Genomic DNA, 19,053 nt, shown 5'->3' with positions numbered 1-19,053 from the left:
CTTTCCTCCTATATATAAGCCCATTCTCTGTCTTAGTTTTTTAATTAACATCCTGATGAAGCTTGACTGAAGCGAAACCGGTAGATGGGTGAAAATTAACTAAACAAAGTTTTTTACCAAAGTTTGGTATATTATTATTATGGTCGATGCTAGAGAAAGCGCATACAAAGAGCCACAGGTGCACAAATTCAATACACATCACAATGTATATTGTGATGTGTATTGAATTATATGTATATGTATATTTGGGGATAACTGTAGATGCGCATATGAAATGGGATACACACGTTAGCAACATATGCAAACGCCTACGAGCTATTGCGGGGCGAATTTACAAAATTAAATATTTTATGCCTATAAGTACGTTAAAAATAATCTATTTGTCACTAGCGGAATCTACAATCAGATACGGAATAACCTCATGGGGAAACTCCTGCAAGACAAATATAGGTTACATCCAATCAATTCAAAACTCCATGACTAAGCTTTTGGTAAACAAACGTATTTATGCACAAAGAAGAGATATAAAATTATTATATGAGTCAGTTAACGTATTATCTGTTCGAGGAATATTATGGTTAAAAATTATATGTCAAAACATAACGTCAGATTCAATATACAAAGAAAAAGTAGATCATGCATATGACACAAGATTCAATAGAAATGAAGGTATGTCCATTCCGAAAATTATAAATAAATACGGACAACGGACTTTCTCTTATCTTGTGCCTACCATATTTAATAAGATTCCAATAGACATAAAAATTCAATCAAATTGCACCCCCGAATTAAAAAATAAAATTAAAAAATGGTTAATAGATCAAGCTTTTTTATACTGATATTGTTTATAATCTTATGCATATATATAAATATACATATGAATATGAGTAATTTGCCTGTGTTACAACTGACTGTCTTTGTATTTTATTATTTTGTATTGTAGTAAGTTAAAAGTTTATTTTTATTGTTTCTTTTTTATGTATGGCTCTGTTTTTGTGATTATTTAAGTTCTTATTTAAATTCTTCTGTATATATTTTAAATATTGTGATTTCTCGCTTTTTGTATGCTTTGATAATATATTATGTTAAACTGACCTGCTGACAAACTGCTTGAGCAGTTTAGCGGGTATAATTAATAAAAAAAAATAAAAAAAAATAAAAAAAACATAAAAATATAAAAAAAATATAAAAAAAGATTTACTGAAGGAGAAGATCTAAAAACTCCAATAATCTTAAATTAATATGGTTAATAAATGAACAATCCACTTTTCTTTGAATAATTAAATGCACCTGCCTAAAAATGTATCTATTTGAGTTAGTTAAATTTACCTATTTCTATCATTAATAAATATATCTTAAAAACACTAGATGTACTTGAAAATGTATATGATGTATTAAATATTGATTTGATAGAACCTAGAGACAAGCTGTCATGTGACAGGTTTGTTGGATTATCTATTGTAGTATAATATAATACTAATGTTTATACAGTTAAGAAAAATAAAGAGGTACAAGCTGATGTCCAAAAGTTCTACTTTTACTCGCTGATAACCGACCCATGTACTAATTACCAGGAAGATGTTCAGGAGTATAAATAGAAGTAGGATTTAAAACGCTTCCACCAAAATAACTTGTTGAATAATGTTACTCGAGAAAAAATTCCTCAGCCAACCCTCTGTCACACCTTTTACATATTATTATTATTTAACATTGCATTGCAGTGTCTCTAGAAACGTTTGACAGTCGGCTGGAGTGGGAAGAATCTGTCCGAAGGCCTCAAGAAGTAGGGGCTCTTTGGCGATGGCGCTCTTGTAGTCCTCCAGGGACACCTTCCCATCCTGGTCTATGTCCAGCTTGCGAAGTGCCAGCTCTGCTAGCTCCCTGGCACCTTCGTCTGGATCTTCATCTCCTGGTTGCTTCACTAGGCTGTTTCTGCGAAAATATTCTACAGTTTATTTATTGAGAGCTTTTAGATTACTAAAGGAATATCCTCAGTGTAACAGAATACTGCTTCCACATGAGATTTTCTTCTTCTGCCTCATATCTTGTGTTCCTAATTCTAAGAGATTTAACTAAAGCAGTTTTCAACGATTTCCAGTGTTGGCGATATCTATATCTATAACATAACAAATTAAAGCTGATGCTAACACGGAAACTAGTAATATGAAAGGTACCGCGAGAGGTGACTCAGAGGTTAGATACTTGGTTACATAAAATACAATAATGATACACTGAATGTCGACTAGGAAGAAGCTACACGAGTTGTAGGGGTTAGATAACAGGTAACTTGAAATGAAACCGCCAGACGTGAACATTAGAGGTATTAGAAAAAACTCATTGTGAAAAACGAAATTTAAAAGTTTTGAAAAGCCGAGAGATTTTTAAAACCATTTCGGACACTTGATCCTCAAAGATTTATTTTTGTTGTTCTTTCTTTCTGGTAACGCATGCATGTACTCATAATTTCCGCAGGAATCTTGAGTGGAAATCTACTACACAAATATTTTTGCTAACAATGACGCCGTGTCCCCGAAGGATTATACAGAGAGGATATACCGTCGAATAATAAAAATTTATTTAAGTAGTAAACACGACATAAATGATCCTTTTGGGGAATCAAGTTTCCGATGGATCAACTGTCAGGGAATCAACTGTCGGGGTGTAACTGGCGGGTGATCAAGCTTCATGAAATCGCTTAGAAGAGTGGCCCGTAAGGTTAACAGATGGTAGGGGACGGCCGAATCACGGACTCTTTTGCCATTTTTTTTTAAATTTCAAACAATGTTTACAAAATCAGATTTTTGCTCAACCATTTTTGTAAAATACAATAGTTTGAAATGAATAGAAACCTATGGTAATGTCCGATAATAAATACTAACCTCAGCAGTTGAAACATCTCGTCCTTAGTGATAAAGCCGTCATTGTTAAGATCGTAGACCCTGAAGCAGAGAGAGATGCGCTCGGCGGGCGTGCCGCGCAAGAAGACGCTGAGACCGGCCAGCCAGCCCTCGAGGCGCAGCACAGCGCTGGGCGAGCCGCCGCCTCCCGCCCCGCCCGCAGCGCTCCCGCCCCCGCCCCCGCTCCCGCCCCCAGGAGACCCGCCCGCGCCGTCCCACGAAGCCCACAGCCGCTCGGATAGAGCCTCTTCGGTCACCAGGTCGAAAGTGCTGTACAGGATCTCGCGGAACATGGTTCGGTCAATGCCCTGCAAGAAAACAGAATATCGGATTTATACGCGCTCGAGGGCAAGAAAAAAACACCAGTGGGGTGATCAGGGTTCTACTTAATTTTTTTTGTATAATTATTTCATACGCCCTTTGGGCTTTTACATTAGGTACATGAAATATTTATAATTTTTTACACAAGGGTTACTAATAAATGGTTCCATGATAACTCAACATAATGACAATTTTATACACCTTTAAAAAGTCATATAAACTCAAATCAATAAAAAACTAAACTATAAATCTATTGAATCTAGTGGTTCCATGATAACTCAACATAATGACAATTTAATAAATCTTTAAAAAGTCATATAAACTCAAATCAAAAAAAAACATAAACTATAAATCTATTGAATCTAGTGTTTGTTTCATCACTTTTCACGACTTTATATCACTTTTTAAGGGTGTGTTGAATTGTCATTGTGTTGATTTGTCCGGTTACTGTAATAAACAATGGTTAAAAATGACTACTTACATTACGATGGTCCACAATTAGGTTTTTTATAGTTAGAGCATGTTGTTTTCATAACAAATATGTATATCTAATAATCTAAGTATGCAAAATGTATTTTAAATTGTGAAATAATTTACCCACTCTGTGTTGCTTACCATTTTACCAAATGTGTTTTTCGTCAACTTTAGTAGTCTTAAAAATGCGATGGAAGCCATTTCTCATTCAATAGCGATATCCAAACACAAAGCCTTAACAGGTGAATAACGCATGTCTTTGCGTGTAACGGACAAGAACATCGATAACCTAATTCGAAGACAATCAACTGCCACTAACATAACGCCCAACTACAGAATCAAAAAAGGAATATACTTAATATGTCACGTGATAAAGAAAAAAATTCAATTATTGAGCGTGGCTATACAATATTGAATATCACATTGAATAATATAGGGGGTGGTTGTTAAATTACTGACCTCAACATTGACTGGAGCAGGTTTTCCGGTGGCCGTGGTTCGCTTTACCGGTTGTGCTGATGCAATGAGCTTTCGATAAATCTGGAATAGGGCCTCCAGTTCAACTCTGGTAAAAAAAGCAAGTTGAATTATGTACAAAACAAAACAATATTTTAACACATTTAAAAGTATAGAAAATGTCAGGTTATGTAATTATACAAAGTTTTTTTTGTTTATTTTGAACTGTCCAGTTCAATTAAGAAATGATTTGTCGTGTTTGAATTGGGGAGCAGCGCCATTATAGTTTATATATCTGTGAGTTTATACTTAGGAAAAATTACATTATTTGAAGCACCTAAATATTGAACTTAAAACTTATATTTGGTAAACTGTACAAACCGAAAGATAACATCAAACTTTACTTTAATACTCTCAAATAGTTTTTTTTTTAAATAGATGTGGGTATATCATAAAAATATATTGTGTTATGAAAAAAATAAAATGTATAACCGTTTTAAGAATAAAGTTGACACTTAGCACACGTGTTAGGAATCAGCATCTTTTTAAAATGAACTACATACAGGTGAATTCGCTTGAAAGAATTTTTCATACTAGTTTCGGTAATCTGTGCTTTAAATCCTGTCTTTTGAACTGATTGTGTGAATAATTTAGACAAGCGATAATGTAGGCACCTAACTTTTATAATAATTTTAATGAAATTTATTTTAATTGACATTTTGAAGTTTCAAGAATTCAGACTATTCCGTGATTTTTCACGGGTCTGCACTAGTTTGTAACTATTTAGAATCAAAATTTTGCATGTCAGCTTATTTCGCATCCCAACGAAAAATGACACTAACTTCAAACTACATTCCACATTACTCAATTATTTCTGATTTTCTCTCAAAGCTTTTAAACTAATCTTGGTTAAATGATTTAATGAATGATTAAGTTTTTTTTAAATAATTTAACATTTGTATTTTTATAGCTTTGCACAGTATCCTTAAAGCAATAAACATTTCACACAGTTTTTCTATTACTTTTGCACACATTTTGGTAGTCATAAATGGTCACTTCGAAAGTTTTCAAAGTTCGAATAACAGTAAGAAAAATCATTTAATGCGACGCTTTTAGGTGACACTTCATCGTATAAATAATTTAGCACTGAGTATATTTAGTCCATCGTAGCAGATAAGCAGATATTTACTTAGTGAAATGCGTCTTCCGCTTTAGCCCGTCGAGCGCCTTCGGGGTGAGTTTGTTGTTCCTGCCCTGGCGACCGTCCATGCCTTGGGCGCGCGGCCGCCTGCGCTTGCCGGGGTCGGCGCGGCCGGGCTGCTCGGTGCGCCGGCGCGACCCCGACACGCGCCGCCCGCTGGCCAGGAACAGCGACACGCTTTTCATGATCATGGCGCCGCAGCCCAGCCCGGGCGTCGCGCCCCCAGCGCCCCCAGCGGCCTCTGCAACGCCGTCGTCCATCTAAACAACACACAGAAACATTCCTTTTTATCTTATAAAAAGGAAGAGACAAAATAAATTTATAAAAAAATTATAAATGAATTTTTCACAAAAAATTAATTATTAATTATTTCAAGGACCGGTTGTTTGACAGAATTTAAATAACTCATCAAAATTTCAATGTAAATATTTACATATTCAAGTTCTGTGAAGGTTCTGTTCGAGTTCTGTTACTATCCAAGTTCTGTGAAACAACCGGCCCAACATGTTTATGTTTATTATATATAAAAAGGTGTATATATATTTTTTTGGCTTTGTCTGTCTCACTAGGAAATCCTGTGTCGAGACAGGCTAGCTTACAAATATTTTATAATATTAAAATAAAGTTAATTTTTCAATAAAGCAAAAAATTTCAGGTTGGTAGGTAGTGGTAACAATAATGAGATAGAGCATTATATTTGGGTGAGGTGACTAATTATTGCACGACATTTTTCGATGATCCACTGTTTTATCAAGATTTTGTATTTGTTAATATTATTCGATTATCTTGTTTTTTCATGTAGGTTATTGTATATTTTAGACGCAATGCATTTGAAATTTCTTTGACCAAATGTTGTGTTTGTTTTAGGTGTTTGTATGAGTTCTTTGGTTTTGTGCCTCGCGTTTACAATATTTTGGGTATTTTCATAAAATGTATGCATTTTATTTTTAAAAAGATGAGTTAAGATAGTTTTTGTGTAAATTTTTCGAATGTCTAATACATGGAATTTGTAGAATAATCTGCAGTACTTGTTAATCGAATCTATGAAATCAAAACTTGAAGAGAACTTTCACAGAACTTAAAATTTTAATCTGAATTTTGATGAATCGTTCAAATTCTGTAAAATAACCGAACCGAGTCACTAACGGTGCCGGTTCCATTTTTGTATTCGTCACCTCAAAAGAGCGCTCCTGTCTGCATATAGACAAAATAACGTTATTTCCACCCGATGGGGCAGCGTTGTGAAGCGTATTAATGTAGAGGCTTGAAGAAGGGATTTATTAATGCGGTCTTGAAGAGGTCCGAATATTATGATGAAAAAAAAATGAGAAAAAAGGATGCTGGCGTTTCACTACGAGCCGACTTACTCATAAAGGAATCGAAGAAATGATCCGCTCTCATGAAAAGGACAACAACTTTGAACGGGTATTCCTATGAATTATTCTACGATAATAAAGGTCTCCCCTTTTTTGAAATGTTGTGAGACTGAAGGAAGAGGGTAGGGGATGAATATGAAGATGAGATTGTTTGGGTAGTACCAGCAATTCCTAAAGCCAATTTTAAAACTCCTGATTTGTCTCACAAACTCTTTAAATAAAAACTCCGGGATCAATAAATAATATTTATATTTTTTATTTATTACAAAATAATAAGTTACAATGTATTATTCACAGTGAGTTTACAAAACTCATTTCGGGAAAGACAGCATTATATTAAAGACAAGACAACATAGATACATTTAAATAAACAAACGCAGAAGTTATTTTGGAGTTCCAAAGAAAGAATGCGTCAGTCATTAATAAAACTGCTGAGGAAATAGCTTTTAAGAGCTTTTGCCAATGTTTTTTTGTTCGTTGCCGGGAGTTTATTTAATATGCTCTGATGGCTTCTTTAGCAGGCGGTTGGAATTATTCTGTGCCTCGACCTTGAGTTTGCAATAGTGTTTATAATAGTCTCAATCCTTGCGCTATCGACAGCTATATACTATCTATGGGTAACATCTTAATCTACTATCTGGTTCCATCTATGAGTAACCTCTTAAACTAGTCTCTGGTGTATCACAATATTCAACGATTCATCTCTGATTGCCGGTCTCCCATCTCATCTCATCCACCGCTAAAGCTACGACGATTTTTATCGAAATTATCATTACATATCCAGTCACCGGAATCCTTCTACTGCAATACTCTGTTACCAGGCATGAGACGAGTTAATATAGGCATAGTTAAGTTAGCCTCTCAAAAGCAGGAGTATAATGCAGAGCAGTTGTGTAGGTATTTACTAGTATTGTAGCCTACACAACTGCTGACCTCGTATTAATTGCAAGTGTGTTCCACTGTTGATATTCCTGACAACCATATCTGACTTGAAGCCGCTAGATAAATACCTCAATAAAGATACCTGTAAAACGGTGACCGGATAACTCATCAAAATGATAATTCATCACATCTTTAAAAAGTTATATAAAGTCATGGAAAGTGATGAAACAAAAACATTATTTACTGGGTTGAGTAGGTTAGGTTCGGTTAGGTTAGTTTCAATTTTTTTTTCATCGTTTCTAATGACTTTATATCACTTTTTAAAAGTGTGTTGAATTGTCACTGTGTTGAGTTATCACGGAACCCTGAAAAACACACACCATGAGCAAAGGAGCAAAGTTTCATTTATCGTTGCATATTTAAATTCTTATTATCACGCCTGCTTCTAAAGTTTTCTACCGAAACAGGGACAGCCATAGAGCTGCAATTAGTAGACCGGATTCGGAAGTTTTAGTTAGAACTTTGGGAGAGTTGGAGGTCAGTTGGTGTTCAGTTGGACGTAAAAAAGCGGAACCTGTTTTTTCGCTTCATATCTCATCTAAATATAATACATCAATGGACATAGCCACTTTTATAACATATCTACAGTCAACACCCTTTTAGAGGACGAATATGCTTGTCTTTAGAGGTCGAATAAGCTGGTGACCTCTCCAACACGGTGACCTTAAATTGTCCACTGCAACGAGGAAAACCCTTACCTTTAAATTAACTTCAAGGTACCCAAGCTTGGGCTTTGCTGTCCTTACAATAATGTGAATCATTAAAAATGAAAGAGTTTTAAATCGTACGAGTATATCAACATATTTATTGTATTTATGAGGTTCCTGCTTTCTACAACATAATGTTTTATTTAAATAAACGTTTAATATTATGTAATATAACTGCTAAGCTCATTCAGTGCCCGTGGAAAGGGAGTTTTCATTTTAAATGCATATATTTTTAAATGTTTGTTACCACTGCTTATGATACCTAGACATAAATGATCCAATTTTAAGACAATTCTTATTTTTAAACCGATTATTCCATTGAAATAAATTAGACAATTAAAATATTTGAAAAAAGTGGTAAGTTACTCGTACAAAGAGTTTTATTTAATTTATTATCGCAGATCCGTGAAAAGTCACGGCATATTATAATTGTAGGATTTGTAAAGCTGAAAACATTTATACGATAGGATCAGGATCACAATGCTTTTTAAAAAACAAATACATATTGCATAGATTAGAAAGACGTCGGAAATTTGGTAACCTATAACACAATGACAATTCAACATACTTTTAAAAAGTTATGTAAAGACATAAATAGGTTACGTATATTAGGTTTATAGATTAGTTTTCATCGTTTTAAATGACTTTATTTCACTTTAAAGGTGGGTTGAATTGTCATTGTTTTTGAGTTATCATGGAACCCAGAAATTTACCTTTAGATTGAACATTGTTAGTAAACTTTGAAAATTATCAAAAATTTAAACAAAAGAAATACACTTATTAAATATAGAATTATTAAAAAAATATTTATATACCGGTGGGTATACCCACTTATCGCTTGGCTTCACACGATCATCAGTTGCAATTTTGAACTTTTCTAAGCAAATTTGAGTTCATTACGCAGGAATATATTTTCATCACAGACAACCGAAATTAGCGTGTTTTTAAAATGTCACTTCAATAAGTATTATTTGCTTCGATCGATAAAAATAAGTTTGCTTTACTTCTAAACAAGCTAATTTATCAATTTTACGTAAATATAATTAAGTAAATAATTATACCTATATTATATGTACCTACTAATCTTCTTTATTTGTATGTGGTTGTTTATTTGTTTGTGCCCTATAGACTTCAAAACTACTGGACCGATTTCGCTGAGAATTTCAATAATAGAGTTCATAGAGAGTAGCTTGAATGGTAGAAGGAGTCGGGGACGCCCAAGGAAGACTTTACGCATGATCTCTTCACGGGAATGAGATACGGAGTCGATATAATTACGTGGCGAGAGCGCTCGATAATAATGAGCAAGTTGACACGTCATACCATGACTTTGCGAAAGCTTTCGATAAGGTTGATCACTTAGTGCTCTTAAGTAGGCTTGAAGAAATTGGTTTTTCCGAAAACTTAATTAAACTCTTTGCTAACTATTTAAAAGAAAGGGAACAATTCGTTTCCTATGGTGGTTTTAACTCTAACGCGTATCCTACAAACTCTGGTGTGCCGCAGGGTTCCAATTTAGGACCCTTATTGTTTCTAATTTTTATAAATAATATTCGGGGAAAAATCAAATTCGTCCGTTTTTTACTTTTTGCAGATGATATTAAACTGTTCTTAAGAATAAGATCATTAGAAGACTGTAAAAAGCTCCAGGAAGATATAAATGCAATTATTGACTGGAGTATTGACAGCAAACTCGGTTTCAACTTCCAAAAATGCTCAGTTATGTGTTTTACGAGGTCACAAAAGATCGTATATTTTAATTACAAAATGAAAGATACATCACTAAAGCATACGGTGACTTATAAGGACTTAGGAATTGTGTATGACGCTCGCTTAACATTTCACGCTCACATTGAAAAGATCTGTAAATCAGCTACAAGAATGTTAGGTTTTGTCATACACAATTCAAAGGAACTGACAAACCTTGCAGTCATTAGGCTGCTTTACTTTAGCTTAGTGCGTAGCATTCTCGAGAGTGGATCTCAGGTATGGGGGCCAGAGGACACTGTCTATGTACTAATGGTCGAGAAAATTCAAAAGAAATTTTTACGATACCTCTATATGAGAGAGTTTGGTTTTTACCCATGGCTGTTTCCAACAGCATTTATCTCGGGAATGCTGAATATCTGCAGCCTTAGTTCCAGACGGGACGTCGCATTATTGATGATGGCTTACAAGCTTCTGAATGGTTTAGTATCAATTCCAGACATTCTGTCAAAAATAGGACTTTATGTCCCGGATAATTTCACGAGAGGCCGCCAACACAGGCTTTTAATTCTTCCCAGGTCCAGAACTAACTTACCAATGGTGATGCCCCTGGGAAGACTCACTAGGTTAATTAACTCCCTTCCAGCTAACTTGGATATTTTCCATATGTCCTACAACGACTTTAAGCGCGAAATATTGTATTTGTTTTAACTGTATACTTATGTATAATTTTTTTTCCATATTTTGTTTACCGCTTTTGCATATGTTTTAACTGTATACTTATGTATAAAATTTTCTTCAATAATTTGTTTACCGCTTTTGCAATGTATTGGTTTTTGTACTGTTTTTGCAAATAAATAAAAATAAATAAGAAATAAAAAAAAATAAATAAATAAATAATGTAGATTTTCAAAAGTAGCAATGTGGTATACTTGAATAGTAGAAAAAGTTTTGGACTCCCGAGAAAGACACAAATTCTTATGTTTTGTCAAAAAATTACTACTAACCATTCATACCTACGAGCAACCCCGTGTAAACATCAGCTAGTAAATAATAAAATGAAAACAAATTTATTTTAAGTAAATATGATCCAAATATTCCACCTACTAATTTATATAAAACATTTCAGCATTACACGACTTTCACGGGAAAAAAAAAAACTTACATTACACGACTACCTTTTTATGTGAATACCGCACATCAGCCACATCTGCACTCTACCGTCTGGAGCCAGTGAGACTATGGCATCCCCAATTGGGGTATGTTGTGAGGCTGAAGGTAGTGGAGTAGGGAGATTGGGGAGAGGAAGGTGGGGGAGTATCTGGCTATTTAGATCTGGTCACCAAACACGGCTAAAGCCATTTCAAGCAACGTTTCAATTCTGAATGGTGGGATTACACCAGGGCGATACTGACAGTATCTTCCACTCTGGAACATGCCGCATGTATACTAAAATTAAATAACATTTAAAATCTTGAAGTCAGAAAATTGGAATATTGTTATTAACTTCACGAAGATTCCCCGTTATTACCTTTTGGGAATCTTCGTGTAGTAAATATTATTATTAACTACGCGAATATTGCCAGTCATTACCTTTTGTAAGCACTTCATTACAGTTTATTCACAATTTTCGGGCGGCTTATTAAATTCTATTTGTTTGTTGAAAAACAATCTTTCATGAAAATAAATTGAAAATGTTTATTCAAATTAGATCTCCAAACGAGGTATTTAACTGTCATTTGTTTACCCACAAGCTTTAGACAAAAGTAAAACCATTTTCCAACCGATTAGGTTGGTGAAATATATCACAAATAAAAGATTTGGAAAAGTTTATCGACGAAAACATTATTTCTGGAAAAAATACAGCTGGTTAGGCCGAAAATTTTCTCACGGGTATTTCGTATGTCAACTTATTTTTTTCTGTATTTGGGGTTAAGAAATGTCTTTCACGAATTTTACACAAAAAATTTAACGAAACAAATCGATATGCCCTAAAAATTGATATCAGTAATTTTATTTTGTTTAAAATTTTGCCAAACACTTTTAAAATTTTCAATTAATTTTGTACCGAGCAATATTTTTTATTTTTTTAAAAATGTGTTTCCGAAAGAGTCCCAATTGCTCCCAACCGTCTAGAGCCAATGATACTGTTGTGAGGCTAAATGTAGTGGGGGGATAAGATGAGGGAGAGGAAGGTGGGGAAAGCACTTGGCTATTCAGATCTGGTCACCCAATAAAAGAAGCCATTACAAGCAACTTTTCAATTCTGAATGGTGGTCTTAAACCAGGGTGATAATGAGTGTATCTTCCACTCTGGGACGTGCCGAAAATATACTGCATATTATTTTAAAGGTATAATTTGTGAAATAACCCAAATTAATCAAATAAAATTTACATGCGCGCACCGGGATTTGAACCCGCGAACTCTAACTTGCTAGTCGAGAGTTTTACCCGTCGACCACGGAGGCCATCCAGTATCAAGTTCGATTGATTATTATAATAGTCGTAAACAATGCATTAATATGTAGATAATTAACCCCTATCTACATTAAAGACAGGGGAACTTTGTCCCCACCCAGTTGGGCAGCGTTATGAGGCGGGTCAAGGGGCTGTAGGAAGGGATTTATTAATGCGGGTCTAGAAAGGCCCAGATTATATGAAGGAGGACAAACAGACGCCGGTAGCTTGTTGACATTCGAGCCGACTTACACAAAAACGAGTCGAAGAAACGACATAAAGCTAACATCATCTGTGTACAGTAAAAATCTTCTGTTCATGTCCGTCGAGTTAAGTGCATGCTGGTAGCTATTTATGACCGGCTCCATTAAAATACCCATAGAACAGACTCGGCATGCTCACGTTGCGTCTGTTAAAAAAGGATTAATGATTGTCAGACGGACCGTCCTCCTTTGCACAGAATCAAGTATTGCTAGGTTCCAGCCCAGAGGTGGCTCCCAAATTTAATTGCTGGGCGTACTTGAGATTTGGTTAGCAGCTGTTCACTATTGAAGAACTGCTAGTCCTATAAAACACACCCAGTTTCTTGGAAGCCATTATTACCTCTTTTAGTGACTTAATTAATAAGGGCTAAGTGAGGAAACATTCCCCCAAAAGTCTAGGGGGCAAACTTTTCGTGACTTCGTGTTAAAATAATAATCGATATGTCAATGGGTTAATTAGTTGCCAGTAGGGAATGCAATCCCGGTATACCGGGATCCCGAAATACCGAGATCCCGCAGACATTTAGCGGGACTAATCTCGGTCGAAAATTATGCGGGATCCCGCTGGACTGGCGGGATTACAGAGAATTACCTTCAATTCATTTACAATGCGCTAATGACTATTGTGCCAACCAGCGTGGAAGATGAACGGGCTTTTTTAGCCGCTGGCTACCTTGTGTCCAATATCAGAAGCCGTTTATCAGATGACACAATTAATACTTTAACTTTTTTACCAAGTTATTTCCAAAATAATGTTTAATTAAACTTATGATGCTCATTATACAAGAATATTGTTTATCGTGTGAAAGTTATTATTTAAATTTAAGTTTCAGTTCAGTTTCAGTTTCAGTGCCGGCAATCCAGGCGTTTATTTTATTTTCATTTGTGTAAATAGATTTCTTTTACCCACCTCACTAGACAATATCTGTTTCGTGGCGGGTATTTTATGTAAATTTATATCTTATCTTATTCTTTGCCAATTTATGACTTAAACTTTACCAATGTCTAACTAAAGGTATACCTATTAATAAATCATTTAAAATGTCCCAAAGAACTTGTTTCATTATAGGTATAAATTTAAAAGTCTAAAAACAAGGTTGGTAGATCGAGGTATCAGGTCTTTATTATACTATTGATTAGATATCTAAGTCCACTCTGCTGGATCCCGCAAATACCTGGATCCAGCGGGACTAAGATTATTCAGTCCCGCAAATACCTGGATTGACATTTTCTTGCGGGATTGCATTCCCTAGTTGCCAGGTACTGTGAAATTAAGTCGGTGTTAACCATTCGTAATATAAGAAAATGTAAAAGGTTAACATAAGATGTATAGGCGGACAAGTAGTAAGTTGTATGGTCGGACAAGTAATAAGATGTATGGTCGAACAAGTAATAAGATGTATGGTCCGACAAGTAATAATATGTATGGTCGGACAAGTAATAATATGTATGGTCGGACAAGTAATAAGATCTATGGTCGGCATAGACTAAACTACATCAATGATGGTCGGACAAGTAATAAGATGTATGGACGGACGAGTAATAAGATGTATGGACGGACGAGTATATGTATGGTCAGACAAGTAATTATATGTAAGGTCGGAGAAGTAATAATATGTATGGTCGGACGAGTAATAAAATGTATGGTCGGATAAGTAATAAGATGTACCTATGGTCGTACGAGTAATAAGATGTATGGTCGGACACGTAATGAACACAATGGACTGACGTGTATTCTCTATTATATATGTTGATATTTTGATTTGGGTTTAGCGAAATAATACAAATTTTTATAAGCAGTAATACTCGTAATATGAATTCTTCCCAAATAAGTTTATTACCCCGAATAATGTTGGAATTGGGATATAATTTTATTTAATTTTACATATTTTCTCATTCCCATTTAAATTATAACATATAATATTATTGTCTCTACCACTTTCGTAGGAAATTACAAATAAGTTTTTTTTATTATGCTTCTCTTAAAAAATGATGATGATTGTGAAGGTTGACTTTTTTAGTTTACAATTTTTTTTATATAAACCCACCCGATACGAAATGTTCATAGCTAATATCTAGCATGCAGCAGAGCTCGCTTTACTTTTTTATAAAGGGCTTTTAGTTATAAAAAGTAAGTAAGTGGCTGTCGCTGTAGCTAAATTACCCATTTATAAGGAATTGTGCAGAAAATGAGCGCGTGTTTATATTATGGAGATTTATTGTAGGTTCGCCTGTTGTTACCCGTGGTGAAACCATAAATCAAAGGCGGAACTCATCATTTGTCTACAAAATAACCTTACAAATTGGAAATGGGAAAAAAAACTCATTTCAACTTTTTGTATCACAAAATTGCAACAAGTTAACCCTCTCGTATCCAAATTAATAAATCTGTGATGGAAATAAAGTTCTCAAAAAGACTAAATTTCTCTTAATAAAACCAACCTTTTTTATGATTAAAATAGTTGGAATCCAGATTAATTATATATATTCATTATTGTTATATCTCTGCCCTTACTTGCAGATTTAGTGTGTTGGGAACTCTTGATAAAGTAAAAGGTTCTTTACAATAATTGCGTGTATTTACGTTACAATAAATTAGTCTGAATTTAGCTAAACTGTTCATTACCCGAGGGTTGGTAATTCTCTGTTTCTAGAAGCTTGAAGTCTGACAAGGATACCCCACAGGCAATTGCTACACTCTAGCAATATCTGTCGGACTCTGGAGTAAGCTTTCTGACTAGTGCCATCTATCGCTTGAATACCCAACTTACCATACTTCACAATTTTTGTAGTCAAAGGAGAGACTGAATAAAATAAAAGTAATATAGGTACACTTTGTGAATTGTTTTGTGAAGTAAACAGAAACAAAATGTACGTTGATAAATCATGGACTAGTGTCATAATTATTATCTTTTTACAAAAAAATACAACCCTAGGAAATTGTGTGAGTACTTTTGCGCCACCTGTAAAATTGTTAATATTTTTTTTAATTAAATTATTATGCATCGCAATGTAGTGTTTTTATGGAAATAAACTTTAGGAAAAATAACTTAAACTTCCGGGTGAAAGACTTCTAACAGAACTAATAACATTAAAAAAAAAACAACTTAGATTTGAAGACTAAGCTTATTTAGAAATAAATTCTGAGAAAGTGGTGTTTTTTAAAACAATACTGGAACCCGGAGGGTTAGGTTAACAGTTCACCTTGGGTGGAAACGCTAAACCAACCTGGTTTTACGATTCTGGTGATTTTGACGCGTTTGAAAGCATTTTTTGCACGAAGCGACATAACGTTATTTTACCTCACCTAACTTTAATAGGCAAAAAATAAACTCTTCGATAAGCCGGGACAATCCTATTTTAGATTGAAACCAATATTTTTTTTATCGACGTTGGTATTAAAATTTATTTAAAAATTCATTGATTCATAATTAAGTAGGGTCCAGTAATGTTTATATTATCTGATATAGGATTAAAGGAATAAAAGTAACTAGCAGTTAAAAACCCGTTCCGCGGGTTTTTTGCTGGGATACTCTTCGTATCGCTCACCAACTATTCGAAAGCCCACCATTCAGTATTGAAACGGCTTTGGTGACCAAAACTGAATAGCCAGGAACTTTTCCACTTTCCTCTCCCACATCTCTCTTCCCTCCCCGCTACCTTCAGTCTCTCAACAAACCCAAATTGTGGATGCCATAGTCTCACCGGCTCCAGACGGTTTACTTATAACTAACTAACTAACTAACCATCACAAAAAAAATGTTTCTACATTTTTTAAATTTTAAATTAAATATCCCTACAATACTATATTGACTTGCAGTATCATTTCTTATTAAATACACACATTGGAAGACAGGCGTAAAATACGACTTCTCAACTCTCTTAACTTATTCAAGATTCTAAACTCTAAATTCGACTGTTGCGAACTTCTGCAACTCATAAACTTACGAATACCTACAATAACAACACGACAAAATACACCATTACACTGCAACACACATAAGCGCAATTACATTGCGAACTCCCCAGTATAACGGTTTCACACTATGGGAAACCAATACTTAGGTGATGTCGATATATTTAATATTAACTTTGCGAATTTTGTGGATTACGTAAAAGACTTATTTCAACACTATTCCTAAATGAAAGTTATATTTTTTGTAAACCAGCCAAATCGCTGTATTTTTTTAATTTATATTCTTGTTATTTTTAATTTTGTTTCTTGCATATATTATTTTTTAATGTAATTTTATTTTTATTATTTCTTTCTCATGTTTCAAAACTGTCATTAAAATTACCACCTACATGTAAAAGCCCTCTGGGCGTTAAATAAATAAATGAATAAAAAAATCACGCTGTTTTGATGGAACACCAAACAACTCGATCTTGGTACATACCCCTTACCTCATTCACATTCATACATCGTATCATATATTATCTCATACATACTCTTTTATAATTCTGACTCTTGACAAGGCCCGACTAAAGTATCTGATTCACTCATGATCCTGCCATGTCTTCATCCGGCGTCCCCGACTTCTGCTACCATACTAAAATAGTTTACTTATACATTTGCTATAATTGCAAAGCTGCATATCACGACACAGGAATTCCCCAGAGCGACTGATGATTTTATTTTATTTATAAAATTTTTGGATAAATATATGAAATAAAAAATCCCGTCTAAAGTCTCATTTCAGAAGTTTTTAATGGAATTAGAGACACTGAAAAGAATGTATTAATAACTTTTAATGGGTCAAACGGAATCTACAATAAAATTACCCATTTGGTGAATTTTCGCAGCGGACGATACCATCTCTGGTAATATAATGACATAATAATATACTTAGTACAAATCGATGAGCAAAAGCAAACTTTGCTATTTCTGAGCACAAGAAACATTTGAAGAAAAAGCCAACTGACAGATTTGATTTAAAGTTAATGTCAAAATTTACATAGATTTCCATCGAACCGATACAACAGTGCTCGGGCAGCAGGAGTTGTAGCAGGTTGCAAGTAAATATGCCAGGGTATCATGCTGAACAAGTAGTTGGAATTGTGTTCTGATAACTGATAAGGCTATCGATTCAGCCCCAGCCACGGAAACAACGAGCCTAAGCACGCGGAAATTTCAATTTACGACGCATCAAGTTGCTTCGTAGGCTGCTGTTATTCCGCCACATTATGTTGATGTGTCTTCGCAAATGACAGCTAAATATTCCCGTGGCCATTGGTGTGTAGCTTACTAGGTAAGGTGGGTTAATAAATAATTAAATATAGGAGACAGATATTTTATTAGGAGGAGAATCGTGAGGTAACGTATTTTGTTCACTCAGAGAATTTATTTTAATAGCGTTGGCTCTTGTGGCCTAGTATCTTTTTAAATGTGTCAAAAACGTGTTTTAATGGAAGCTTTAAAATTTGATTGTGACATTTGTTTTTGTATTCTGTTAGTGGTGGTAAAAGTGATGTTAAAGTTTGCAAGTGAATTCGATGTGACACAAAGGATGTCATCACACCAAGACATCCAATAAAATAAGTCTCACTGATATTTCACTTTACTTATTGCTTGACGGTTTGTTGATAACGTAATTATGTCAGAGGATTGGGCCACTTGACATAACCATTACGTGGTACCATGGATTAATTTCAGTTTGCAGGATTCACATGTACGGTTGTTAAGAAAAGGCTATGTACTGAACTCTGATCTCTGATAGCATTCGAAGTGTCGACGGACATGGGTTATATTCAGATTTGATCTTATTTAATGACTGTTTAGGAATTAACCTTTAGAAGACTGCTAATATTTTGTAAATATCTCGAAGCTAAACAAAATATTGAAAATTAAATTTGAAATAATTGACAGGTATCTACAATGTCAACGTTACACTGCACACTGCAGTGCACCTAAAGGTAGTTATAATTTCACTGAACTGCTATCGTAGTTGGTCGTATCCTAAAGGTTAAAAAAATAATAAAGTTATGTCGAGCTCACGAATTGCTCCCATTATTAGGTATTTATTTATCTTGAAGAACATACCTAGTGAATGCTCTGCACAGAATTACAAAGGATTTGAGAAAGAATCTTATCTATTTACTTCTTTAGTGTTTATTTTCATTTGGTTTTAACCCCATTCTGTTCAGATTTGGAATCGGCACTTTTATTGTATTTCAGCAGAGGGTTTTCTTCGTACACAAATTTATCACCTGATATAATATTTGACACGAATATTTAAGAAGAAACAAGGAGAG

General features: G+C 34.5%; 1 protein-coding gene across 1 annotated transcript in view; it reads right to left on the bottom strand.

Moving 5' to 3' along the window:
• Positions 1 to 1,305: 1,305 nt before the first annotated feature.
• LOC149425355 (calaxin-like) overlaps positions 1,306 to 19,053 on the bottom strand; it is a 32,122-nt gene continuing 14,374 nt past the window's right edge. The window contains exons 2-5 of the mRNA XM_089650772.1: positions 5,338 to 5,609; positions 4,152 to 4,257; positions 2,880 to 3,205; positions 1,306 to 1,932 (exon numbers count right to left, since the gene is read on the bottom strand). Coding sequence (XP_089506898.1) covers positions 1,701 to 1,932; positions 2,880 to 3,205; positions 4,152 to 4,257; positions 5,338 to 5,609 — 936 coding nt within the window. The 3' untranslated portion in view covers positions 1,306 to 1,700. The remainder of the gene's footprint in view (positions 1,933 to 2,879; positions 3,206 to 4,151; positions 4,258 to 5,337; positions 5,610 to 19,053) is intronic.

The sequence above is a fragment of the Hesperophylax consimilis genome, chromosome 3 (genome assembly GCF_061612785.1).
Source record: "Hesperophylax consimilis isolate HC1 chromosome 3, BYU_Hcon_1.0, whole genome shotgun sequence".
NCBI classification, from domain to species: Eukaryota; Metazoa; Arthropoda; class Insecta; order Trichoptera; family Limnephilidae; genus Hesperophylax; species Hesperophylax consimilis.
This window is presented reverse-complemented; position numbering and strand designations above follow the sequence as displayed.